General features: G+C 39.5%; 1 protein-coding gene across 1 annotated transcript in view; it reads left to right on the plus strand.

The window, feature by feature from the left end:
- ADGRG4 (adhesion G protein-coupled receptor G4) overlaps positions 1–13,386 on the plus strand; it is a 121,430-nt gene that overhangs the window by 49,003 nt on the left and 59,041 nt on the right. The window contains exons 7-13 of the mRNA XM_002832161.3: positions 249–343; positions 2,152–2,216; positions 4,947–4,986; positions 6,548–6,600; positions 8,146–8,309; positions 10,314–10,446; positions 12,772–12,890. Coding sequence (XP_002832207.3) covers positions 249–343; positions 2,152–2,216; positions 4,947–4,986; positions 6,548–6,600; positions 8,146–8,309; positions 10,314–10,446; positions 12,772–12,890 — 669 coding nt within the window. The remainder of the gene's footprint in view (positions 1–248; positions 344–2,151; positions 2,217–4,946; positions 4,987–6,547; positions 6,601–8,145; positions 8,310–10,313; positions 10,447–12,771; positions 12,891–13,386) is intronic.

The raw sequence follows: 13,386 nt of genomic DNA on the forward strand, positions 1-13,386 counted from the left end.
GTCTGTCAACTAGAAATCAAGGAAGTGCCCAAATAATTAAAGCAAAATTGGGATGGTAACATCCTGTTCTGCTTTTTGATATGGAGCCAAAAGTGTTGGTTCTTGACCTTGGAGTTGAACTAAGCTAAGTTTAGGCATGAGACATTATTATTTGGTTTACTTTAAAACAGAGAACACTTTTCGCCAAATTTACAGAAGTCAAATTTCTTGAACTAAATGAATAAAATTAACCTCATTTTTAATTACAGTTTCCTTCTACAATGTTGAAATGAGCTTCTCTGTCTTTGTTGAAGAGCCAAGGATCCCTATTACCAGTGTTATAAATGAATTTACGGAAAATTGGGTAAAATAATATTTTGCATATTTATGGCATATATAAATATATGTGAATATATACATGTATATATATGACAGAGTATATTAAAACTAGGCTTTACTTTTTTCTTCCAATAATAAGTTTCACAGCTAAGTAGTTTTGATTTTTTTTTTTTTTTGCTGCAAATCTGTCTACTCTGTAAGCAACCTCATGAGAATGTATGCAATCTCTCTTTCATAGTGCCAATGTTGAAAGCTTTTATGGAACGTTATTATTTTCATTTGTTGAGATCTGTACATTTCCCTTTAGCGACACAAATTCTGAGTCTTTGCCAAATTTTCCTATTTAGGGGAAGTGGGAGAGCAGTGATAACAAAATGTATACTTAAATACAATGGTATTTAAGTATTATTGTTTTCTGCATTTTATTTTTTTCTTTTTCCAACACAATGCATGTTTTACTTATCCTTAATTTTTTCTTGATATGACTAATACATACTCTCTGTAACAAAATCAGACATTGACATCGAAAACCCAGAAAGTAAATGTCCTCTCTAATACTGCTCTGTGCATTAACTCCTCTTAATAGTTTAAGGTACATTCTTTAAGATTTTTTTTCTGTGCATATTATAACATTCATGCATGTGTGTTCTTTTACAAAATAATTGTAATTGTACTAGTTATGCTATTTTTCAACTTGCTGTCCCTCCTCTGCACTTAACCATGTATCTTTGCACATATTCATGCTGGTAAATATAAATCGTACACTTTAACAGATGCATAGGATTTCACTACATGGTTGTAGTATAGTTTTTTTTTTTTAATCCATTGGTGGACATTTAAGTTATTTCTATCTTTTTCTGTATTTAGAAACAATGCCGGGCTGGGCACTGTGGCTCATGCCTGTAATCCTAGCACTTTGAGAGGCTGAGGCAAAAGGATTGCGTGAGCCAAGGAGTTCGAGACTAGCCTGGGCAACATGGCGAGAACTTGTCTTCTTTTAAAAAAAAAAAAAAAAAAAAGTTTAAGAAAGAAACAATGCTGAAAACAATTCCCTAGAAGTAAATTTTAGGGCACTTAAGTATTTTTATAGGATAAATTCCTAGAATTGGAATTAGTAGATGAAAAGATGTGAACATTTCACATTTAAATAGCTGTCACTAAATGGCCTCCCAGATAGGTGACACCAACTTGCACCATCTCCCAACAGCAAATAATCATATCTGTTTCCCTTCTTTCCCTGTCAGCACTTAAGTGTCTATGGCTTGGTTATAAATCCTTGAAAATGGGTGGGTGTATTAGTCTACTCAGGCTACCATAACAAGATACCACAGACTGGGTGGCTTAAACAACAGACGTTTATTTTCTCACAGTTCTGGAATCTGGAAGTCTAAGATTAAGGTGCTGGCAGAGTTGGTTTCTGGTGAGGCCTCTCTCCTTGGTTTGCAGATGGCCATCTTCTTAACTGTGTCCTCACTTGGTCTTTCCTCTGTGCATACGCATCCCTGGTCTCTCTTTTTCTTCTTATAAGGACACTGGTCCTATTGGAGTAGGGCTCCACTTTTATGATCTTATTTAACCTTACATCCCCAAAGGCCTTATCTCTGAATATAACCACATTCAGGGTTAGGGCTTCAACATTTGAGTTTTGGAAAGACACAATTCAGCCCATAACAGTAGGTAAAATATAAATGGAAAAACTTAATGGAGCAGATGGAAATGTTGAGCCAGCTGAAATAATGAGTGCAGCTTAATGATCACACCATCCCAGGTGATTTTGCTGAGTTAAACAAGAGGAGCAGAATACTAAAACTGATTTTTTTTTGTCTTGTACAGTTGAATTCTATATTTCAGAATAGTGAATTTTCTCTTGCTAATCTGGAAACCCAAATTAAAAGCAGGTACGTGAATGACATTTACTGTGGGTGAAAGGGCAATTTGAGGGCATTTTGGGTCTGTTCCTATCTGGAGGGGATGTCCTATGTTTATATCTGAGATTTAGGGCTGCCACATTTTTAGTTGCATCTTCCTTCCTGAGTAGGTTCTTTTTGGCATGAGGAAAAAAAATGTATTACTATTGTAGGGTATAAAGCCAATGGTAGAACAAAACAAAAGAAAATCAATAGGGGAAGTAGTGCAGTTAGACTGAGTTACCTCTAATACCCTTTTCATCTCTAAGTTTCTATGAATCTGTGATTTATACAAAAATCATGCCTTGAAGTGCTATGTATGGACAATGCACGAGGATTTATAAGACCTTTTATTTTGGAATGATTCACTTTCAGAAAAGAGAAATTCCAAGGTGAACTTGAAATGTCTAAAGCAAGAATGTTGACTAATCCAAGATTTGCTTGGGGCACAAATTTCGAAAGGTGATTGCAGTGAAATGGGCAGGCACTGAGTAGTATCATGGAAACTATGGCAAAGGCAATTACTCACCTGAGAAGTATTTCCTGTATTCTTTCCCTGCACATATACTAGTCCTCTGTTAAGGGACACCCCCCAGAAGCTCTTTGAAAAATAGGCATGGCTCTGTTAAGCCATGGCAAACTGATTTTTAAAACACAAAATGCTACTGCCTGTCTTCTGTACACTGGGACTTTGGTTTCTCTTACATATCCAAGTATTAATTATTAATCAAGTATTAATTCATATAAGTATTAATAGGTTCAAGAAAATTCATATGAATGAATGGAGGTAAATCTATGGTAGGTTATTGTCTTAGTCAGTTTTGAGTTACTATAACAAAAATGCTATAGACTAGGTGGCTTAAGCCACAGAAATTTATTGCTCACAGTTCCGGAGGCTGGGAAGTCCAAGATCAAGGTGTTGGCAGGTTCATTGTCTGGTGATGGCCCTCTTCTTGCTGTGTCCTCAAGTGGGAGAAAGCAGAGAGACAGAAAGCTCTCCTGTCTCTTCTTATAAGGGTACTGCTTCAAAAAAAATCAAACTGTTTTTTTTCCTCTGTTGTCATACCAACACAACAATCAATATAGAAGACTTCTACGACCAAACGTGTGGGGATTTTCCCCCAACACACCAAGCAGCTGACACCAGCTGGTTGTTCTCTACTTCAATTCTATTCTGGTGCTATCCTCTCAAAAATAGCTTCAGATCTCATAGGTCCCCAAGACTGCCCCTCACCCCAGACAGTAGTCAAAAGTCCAGGCCTCCAGAACTTCTGACTAACTGACTTCAACTTGGGATTCCCATGACCCACTCTTTGAGCTTGATTAATTTGCTAGAGTGGCTCACAGAACTCAGGGAAATACTTATGTGTATTGGTTTATTATAAAGGATACTGCAGAAGATATGAATGAAGAGATGCGTAAGGCGAGGTAAGGGACAAGAGGAATGGAGCTTCTGTGATCTCCCTGGGTGCACCACCCTCCAGGAACCTCCATGTATTCAGCTCTTGGGAAGCTCTCCAAACCCAGTCTTCTTGGGATTTTATGGAAACATCATTATGTCAGCATTCCTTTCCCAAGTCTCATATGAGGCAAGACTCTTTCTGGAGAGGGTCTTAAGACTCACAATCAGAAAGGTGAAGAAAGATTAGAGTTCCGCCTTGGGGCAGGTGAAAGGAGGGTGGGAGAAGATCAGAGAGATTCTGTTTGCTGAAGCCAGCTTCTGAGGACTGGCACACCTAACATTGTAACAAAAGACTGTAACATGGGCTATGGGAGTTATGAGCCAAGAACTGTGGATGAAAACATATGTGTACACACACACACACACACACACACACATACACACACACACGTATAACACTCCAGGCACCGATCCCATTCATGAGAGTTCCACCTTCATGATCTAATTATCCCTCAAAGGCCCCGCCTCCTAATATAATCACACTGGGGATTGGACTTCAACATTGAATTTTGGGAGGACACAAACATTCACAACATTTAACCCACTAAACCAAAACTAGAGATGTCTGGGAGTATACAACATTCTTTTTAAAAACTGTGCCTATTATTTTTCCTCATTGCAAAAGTCATATGTGACCACTGTAAAATCTTAGAGCTTTACAGAAATATATATATATATATATAACATGGACGGTAAAAATCTCTGAATACTTGCCTTCCCCCACCCCTCCAAGAACTCCTGTTAACAGCTTATTTTATTGATTTTTCAAGATTTGTTTTCACGCATTTACTAAGAGAATAAGATTCTCCTCTACATACTGTTTGACAACTTTCTTTTCATGCTTTATAATATATCATGTATGCCTTTTCAGGCCAATACATGCAGATATAGCTCATTTGTTTTAATAATTGTACAGGATTATTTTATATGGTATGCCATGATGTTTTCCTCCAATTATCTAATGATGGACACTTGAGTAATTTCCACTTGTATGTCTATTTTTATGCACTTTTGCTGGTACCATTATGGAATAGATTCCTGGATGCAAGGTTAATAAGTCAAAGGCTTGCCACCATTTTGGTATGCATATAATAAGCAAGCCCATTGGAAGCGTTCCTCTGGAGCCTCAGCATTATTTGAATTCCAGGCTGGGAGAAGTCTACTGTTCTGCCTCAGTGTCGCCTTTCTCCTGATCTCGTGCCCTGTATACTTGTTACTATATTTCATTTTCCTATAATTTTGTAATGCTTTTGATACAGGGACATTTCTAAGGAAGAGATGGTCATGGATCGAGCTATTGTAAGTAATTTTTCAAAATGAATCTACTTGTGACCTATCCTATGCCTGATTAGATGTAAGTCAATAGCTCTTCCACCCAAGTGTGTATTATCAGGAGAAGCTCTGTTGTGACAATTGGGGGTCAAATTACATTACTTCCTTTGGGATTGGTACAAAAAGCCATCAAGAAAACCATCCCCTGCTTTTTTGAACTATCCATGTGGCAGCTTTTTGAGGCACATTTTCTGGTCTACAGGGATTGTAAATGGTAAGTGAATTTCTTCGTTATAGATGTCTTGCAAAAAAAAAAAAAAAAAAACCTAGCTCTTCCAAGAGTGACACAATTGTTTGCAAGACTGGCATTCACACAATAAATCCACCCTCTATTTGTCCAGATTTGAAGCCAGAGTGTGATAAAACTATCTCCCATCATCCTTGCCCCAATTCTCAGTTCTTGTTCCATTGCCTCAAAGCTTTACAATAGCACACTCTAAAATGAGTAGCAAGCACACAGCTTTCCAGGTATTTAAGTGTGAGGTAAGTATTTGATGATACAGAATACAATCAAGCCCACAGTACAGGGGCCAGAAGCAGTGACTCACACCTGTAATCCCAGAGATTTGGGAGGCTGAGGTGGGAGGATTGCTTGAGGCCAGGAGTTCAAGACCAGTCTGAGCAACATGAGGAGACCCCATCTCTACAAAAAATAATTTAAAAATATTAGCTGGGCACGGTGGTGCATTCCTGTAGTCCCAGCTACTGAGGAGGCTGAGGTGGGGGGATCACATGAGCCCAGATTTCAAGGCTGCACTACAATATGATTGCACCACTGCACTCCAGCCTAGGTGATAGAGCAAGGCTCTGTCTCAAAAAACAAACAAACAAACAAACAAACAAAAACCTATAGTGCATAGTGCATTCCAAATTATCCACTATCATTAAAAATATTTTCTGTAAATAGCTGAGTCAGAAGTTTTGATGTATACACATTATAGCATGATATAACTAAAATTCCTGTCAATAACAGGTATAAAATCCTTTTGGTGATAATGTGGTCAAGCTGCCTGGGTTGGAACCCCTGCTTTTCCACTTCCTGACTACGAGACCTTGGGCAACTTAATTAACCTCTCTGTGCTGGAGTTTCCTCATCTGTAAGATGAGGACTGTTGGAAGGATAAAATGAGATAATCTATGTTAAGTGTTTAACATTGAGCTTAGAACATAGTGAATGTTTGATAGTGTCTACAATTGTCAACAGCATGTTAATATCTAGATCCAGAAGGCTTAGATTCTGCTCCTAGTTCTGTGACTTGTCAACTGTGTGATACTGGGCAGACCATTTAACTTCTCTGTGACTCAGATTCCTCATGTAACAAACAGGGTGACAATCCCTGTGTTGCCCACCCTACAGGGTTGGTGTGAGGAGTAAATGCATTGATGTTTTTGAGGGTAGTTTGTAGATGGCAATGAATTACATAAATGTAAAGCATAATTATATAATTGTTATTAACAATAAGCCCTGTACTCAGTTATGACATTTGTTTAAAGATTTCAGTGACTATGTACTTTTCTTTTGCATTAGTTGGAACAGAGAGAAGGACAAGAAATGGCTACAATTTCCTATGTACCATACAGGTAGGAAGTAGGAACTGAGTTTATTAATAGCTGGCACATTTAGTTCTGATTTTCCTTCCATTTAATTCCGTATGTGTGGCCAGTTGGCCAGAGTTGTCAGAAGAAGATCAAAGTACCCAGTGATTATTTCACATATGCTGTAATTAGGTCCTTGCCTTCATGAAATATGATGTTTCGGTTGGTCATGGCACAGGCTAGCGGCCAGCCTGCTGCCTCTTTGCAGTGAAGAGAAAAAGGGGTGGTCATAATCTGGGACGGGGGAGTGAAGTGTTTGTTTTGGTCAAAAAGGTCCACGAAATACTTGGCAGGGAAATTGGAAACAACAACAACAACATGGAAAGTAGCTTCAGTTCTGTTCAGACTCGTAGTCCAGCTCCTCCTGGAATGCTGGCTATTGTTGATCTGTTCGATGCACATATATGATCAGGAAGAACACATAGTCAAAAAAGGCCCTTGAAGAGGTCTTTGAAATGGAGTAGATGGTCTGTTGCAAGCAGGAGGAGAGGTTTATAATGAAGACTCCTCTTCGGACTGGAAAGATGAAAGCTGAGAAGAGCTAGGCTCCAAAGGAAGGAGACAGGATGAGCAGGGACTTCACCAAATATAGATCAAGAGAGGGGCAGATATCACTTAGATTAGACATGGAGATAAGTTTTGAGCAAGTACACGTATGTCTAACTTGCAACAACTGGCAGGAAACTTAGCAAATATCTTCTTCAAAAAGCCGTGTCTACAAATGGAAATGGAAAAAAGATATAGGTAAGTTTTTGTATCTGAAATGTGCTTCCTAATGGAATATTAGAGGAATTCAGAATATTTGAGGATCTTGCTGTAGAGGATAGAGGATGAAGTCAAGGGCAGCTCTATCCTTTCATCAGTGATCTTTTAGTGGACATAAATACTGAGTGAGTCTTTGTGACCATGGGAAACATTATTTCCCTGAGGCTGAGTTCCATCATCTGTATTATGGGAATAATAATAGCATTACCTCATACGGTCGTTGTGAGAATAAAGTGAATCAGAACATGTGGAGGAAGGGTTTCACAAATGTTAGCTACTATCATTATCATTATCATCATTATTACTTATTATAGAAATGAGCCTTCTTCAGAACACTTCTTTATAGACTAACTGAGCATCATATGCCTATTTGCCTGATTTCAGTAATGATGGGTAAATTGGAGACCAGAAGAATAAAAGGTTCTCTCTGAAATAATAAATCCTGAAAACTCCATCTTCTCTATTAATTATTACAAACTCTTAGAGAAATCTCAAGGCTAGCAATTTCAACACAATGCATATGTTACTGACCATTCTTTTGAAAATAGGTTTTGCATTGTCTGTTTTGGATAAGAGAAAATTTATCAGAACATTTCAATATGCTGTCTTCCATCACTTCTTAAGATTGGCTGCTTAATAGCTGTAAAATGTTTGACATTTATGAACTACCAATTAAATCAGCTGTACAGAATTTCTGCAGTGCAGGCCAAGTTGCACTCCCTTGACATAACTGCAACAATCTTTCTTTTTTATTCTGCTTTGTAGTTGTGTTTGTCAGGTCATCATAAAAGCCAGCTCTTCCTCAGCATCCTCTGAATTGATGAGCAAAATCAAAAGTAAAATACATGGCAACTTCACACATGGAAACTTCACACAAGATCAATTGACGTTATTAGTAAACTGTGAACACGTTGCAGTGAAAAAACTAGGTAATTTTTCGGGGGGTGGATATTGCAGTATGAACTTACTTCCTTTATTATAAAACTCATAATGCATACTTGGTTAAGGATTCTGAGTTCAGAAAGGAGAGAAGTCATCTTTATGTTTTTATTTTCCATATTCTTGGTACCCACTTGATCTGATGACCTTTCTACCTTTAAGAACTTATGGAAGAACAGAATGCTGGAGGAGTTACCAGAGACTGCTGGTCAGCTCTGGATATTAGCAATGGTCAATCCGTCAATGGAATGGGAGGATTTTCTCTCTTGCATAAATACCCAGAGACCTGAAGAACTTCCTCATTAACACACAATAAATGCCTAATAGACACTTGCTAATTTATTGATTGATTCAGCCATCTTATTCATCTTGGCAAGTGATCAGGGAACTGTCCCAGATTTCTCTCATGGGGGCATTCTCTAATTAGCAAAGCTTTATTGGTAGAAATGCAAGGCTACCAGGCCACTCCACCTCCTTCCCAGTGCAGCTTTGTTCCTTTTCCCCAATAGACTGCTGTAGAAATCATTGAGCTCACACAGCTCTAATGCCAGATAACACACACAGGCATTAGAACGCACAATCCTTGGCAACACACTAATTAAGTATCAGAGGGCAGCCTGTGACGGTGCAGGGGTGTGAGTGAAATGGAGGTCAGAAACGTGTTGAAGCCACAGGCAGAGCCCAACATGTAAATGACACTAATGAATGTGTCCTAAGAATGAGAGGAAGGCACCTTTCACCCACACTCAGAATGGAGGCTGGGATAGCTGAGCAAAGCTGGCTGGGCCACTTCTCATAGCATTCTTTCAACACCTGAGGGAAATATTTCCAGAATCAGGGTCATGAAACCCAGTAAGTGCTCAGAAAAAAATGGGAACTTATCATATAGACTTAGCCCATGTCACATCTCCCTTCATGTGACAGCAAAACCTTGCCTTAACAGCCCTATGTGGAAGTTTGCCCTGTCCCTCAGCACCAACATCAAAAACAGAGCCCTAGACTGTGTACAGTGGCTTACGCCTATAATCCCAGAACTTTGGGAGGGTGAGGCAGGAGGATAACTTAAGGTCAAGAGTTTGAGACCAGCCTGGGCAACAAAGCAAGACTCTGTCTCTACAAAAAATAAAAAATTAGCTGGACATGGTGATGCATGCCTGTAGTGCCAGCTATTCAAGAGGCTGAGGCAAGGGGATCACTTGAGGCCAGGAGGTTGAGGCTGCAGTGAGCCATGATCAGACCATTGCGCTCCAGACTGGGTGACAGAGTAAGACCTCATATAACAAACAAACAAACAAAACAGAGCTCCCCTGTCTACATTGATCATGTCAGATACACTGAGTTTACTAAAATAAAATCCATCCCAGAGTCCATTAAGAAGGGGGCCATTCCAGAGAGAGAAGTTGGTCTATAGTCTCCTGTCTTTGGATATAAAACTGCTAACAGTGGGTATCTCAGAAGCTGGGCAACTGGTAGGTGGGAACTTTTGACTTTTGACTCTGCATTCCACCATGTGGCTTGAAATTTTTCAATTCATATATATTGTTTTAAAAACAAGACAGAACAATGTCAGGTGAGGTGGCTAATGCTTATAATCCCAGATCTTTGGGTGGCTGAGGTGGGAGGATTGCTTGAGGCCAGGAGTTTGAGACCAGCCTCTATAACATAGCAAGACGCTGTCTGTACAAAATTTTAGAAAAACCTATCTCATCAATTGGTTGTTTTAATGAAAAGGACTAAATATGTGGTTATACTGGGTGGTTTATTATTTAAAAAAAAAAAACACTCCATATAATGATATTTTCAATAAGGCCTGGTCCAAATGGCTAGGTAGAAAAAGTTTTCTTTTTTATTTGCTGATCTTTACGTGCAGCGTAATAATAACGTTCATAATAATATATAATATTATATTATTATATAGTAATAATAATAATGGATGTTCGTAATACTTTTAAGTGCCTCTTGCCCTTTAAAACGTGCATACATTTTCTCTGTAGAGCCTGGAAATTGCAAAGCCGATGAAACAGCCTCTAAATACAAAGGGACCTATAAGTGGCTATTAACCAACCCTACGGAGACAGCCCGAACTAGATGCATAAAAAATGAGGATGGAAATGCCACAAGATTCTGGTATGTACAGGCCAAGTTCTAATCGCTGATTCAGATATACAAAGATCTGCCTAATTGGGGACATGTTTCTATGTCATTTGTCTGAGCGTGCTCCCTTCCTCCACCTCTAGTGCCAGTCTTTCTTTCTATTACCTTTTATACCTGTTTAAACATACGCATGCAACATAACAAGAAAAATTTTCAAGGAGACAAAAGATAAAAGTTACCCATCATCCCATAAGAAAATTCAATAAGACAAAAGAGAAAAAAGTCACTCATAACCCCACTGCCTGAACACAGCTGTTTTTAGGTTGGCATATATTTTTCTCATCTAACCTTTCTCTGTATGTATGTAGCAGTAATCACTATTCTTGTATCAATAATGTAATTTACCATTTCATTCAATGGTTTATCAAACATTTTCCATGTTTTACATTTATTATCTTAATGTTCATTTCAAAAAACGACCTTGGAAACTATCTAGTTGATGGGCTATAGTAATTTACTAAATCACTCTTCTATTGTTGACTTTATCATTTTCCTTTTTAAAATAATCAGCCCTCTTTTCTTACTCTCTGCTGTTCATGGTTTATGCCATTAACTTAAGTGGCAAAACCAGAGGGGCAGTAGGTTTTGACAGAGGCTTAAAAGCACTCTTTTAGAAAGCAACATTAGGGGCTTTCCTTTTCCTCCCTGTGTCTAATCAGTCGGCAAGTCCTGCAGCTTTGACGGTCATAGTCAGAGCCCACATCCAGCCTTTCCTTTCCAACCCCACTGCCACTACCCTGGTGCAAGCCCTTATTGCCCACTATTAGAGCGGTCTCCTTTCCATCTAACTTAACAGTACCCCTTACCTGCCTCCGCCAACTATATTCTACACTGCTGCCAGCATGATTTTCCTGAAGTATGGCTGCTATCATGCCACCGTCGTGCTCCAGCTCCATATTGCCTCAAGAATTAAGTCCAAACCCCTAAATATAGTCCAGACCGTAGGCTTCCTCTCCTGCTGTCTCACTCAGCATTCTCCCCCGCTTTATCATATGCTCCAGTCAAAATGACCATTTGCTGTTCTGGGCTCAATGGGCGCTTCCTAGTGTCTCTTTCTCTGCCTGTGCTGTTTGCTCTTCTTGGGGTTGGGGGGAGAGATTTTTCTCTACCTCTGTCCTTTCAGCACACAGCTCAGCTCAAATGCTGAAAGTAACGTCTCTTTCCTTGGTAGTTTGATAGATTCAGTTTTGTTTATACAGCTTTTCATCTTATATTTGCCCTAAGTTTCGAGTAGTTACACTTAGAGTTTTTTTTTTCATTTATAATACATTTTATTTATTTTATTTTTAAATTATTATTATACTTTAAGTTTTAGGGTACATGTGCACAATGTGCAGGTTAGTTACATATGTATACATGTGCCATGCTGGTGTGCTGCACCCATTAACTCGCCATTTAGCATTAGGTATATCTCCCCCCTCCCCCCACCCCACAACAGTCCCCAGAGTGTGATGTTCCCCTTCCTGTGTCCATGTGTTCTCATTGTTCAATTGCCACCTATGAGTGAGAACATGCAGTGTTTGGTTTTTTGTCCTTGAACCAACCCAAATGTCCAACAATGATAGACTGGATTAAGAAAATGTGGCACATATACACCATGGAATACTATGCAGCCATAAAAAATGATGAGTTCATGTCCTTTGTAGGGGCATGGATGAAATTGGAAATCATCATTCTCAGTAAACACTTAGAGTTTTAAAGCCCCTAATTACAAGTTCCTTGAGGGAGGGATGAAGCTCTGCCCTGTTTGTCTGTGCTACCTATTACCATTCCTAGAATGGAGTGGGTGCTCAATAAATGTGTTAGCTGACTTGAAATGAACTGGTTTGAATTGGGTGAGGCACAGGGGAGGGTGGATGATGAGGGCCAATGGGCTATCGAGGGCTCCATATTAATTGTCTTAAGTTAATATGCTGAGATAGAGACCACATTCCAACAGGAATTTCCCCTTAAAAGAGGAGTAAGAAGGGACAGTGAGAGGAAAGAGTCATGTCTAGAGGGCCAGAATCTCTGTCTTGACGTTTCGTCAGCAGGACATTGCCATGCCCCATTCCCAGCTCGCTTACCTGTTTATCCACTCTCCTTCCCCCTTCCCACATGTTGACCCTAGATTCACTTGCTCCCTAAGAGCAAAATTTCTTCATTTCACAAAGAAGTACTGGGCTCCCACCTTTGCTATCTATGTCAGGAGGCTTGGGGCAGGCGAGGAGAAGGCATGCTAAGGATACACCCACCATTTGCTTTAAGACTATCTTTGCCTCATCCTCTGATGAGAAAGCTCTTTCCTCTCTTTTTCAGTTCAATCAGCATCAACACGGGCAAATCTCAGTGGGAAAAGCCAAAGTTTAAACAATGCAAATTGCTTCAAGAACTTCCTGACAAGATTGTGGATCTTGCTAATATTACCATAAGTGATGGTAAGATTGTTTTGTACATATAAGACAAATTATGGAACTTCAATTACTTTGCCTACTTGACCCCAAACCAGAGAGAGTATAGGCAAACCCCACTTAGGAAAATCCACCTTACGACAATCCAACTTCAGAACAAAGGTAATTAATGTTGGTGGAGGTGGTGGTGGGGCATGAGATGTTAGGACTATCAGTGTTTCAGTGATTTTTGTTTGTTTTTGCTACATATATGTATTTGAGATGGAGTTTCGCTCTTGTTGCCAAGGCTGGAGTGCAACGGTGCAATCTTGGCTCACTGCAACCTCTGCCTCCTAGGTTCAAACAATTCTCCTGCCTCAGCCTCCCGAGTAGCTGGGATTACAGGCGCCCACCACCACGCCCGGATGATTTTTTCTATTTTTAGCAGAGGCGGGGTTTCACCATGTTGGCCAGGCTGGTCTCAAACTCCTAACCTCAAGTGATCCACCTGCCTCAGCCTCCCAAAGTACTGGGATTACAGGTG

The sequence above is a fragment of the Pongo abelii genome, chromosome X (assembly GCF_028885655.2).
Source record: "Pongo abelii isolate AG06213 chromosome X, NHGRI_mPonAbe1-v2.0_pri, whole genome shotgun sequence".
NCBI classification, from domain to species: Eukaryota; Metazoa; Chordata; class Mammalia; order Primates; family Hominidae; genus Pongo; species Pongo abelii.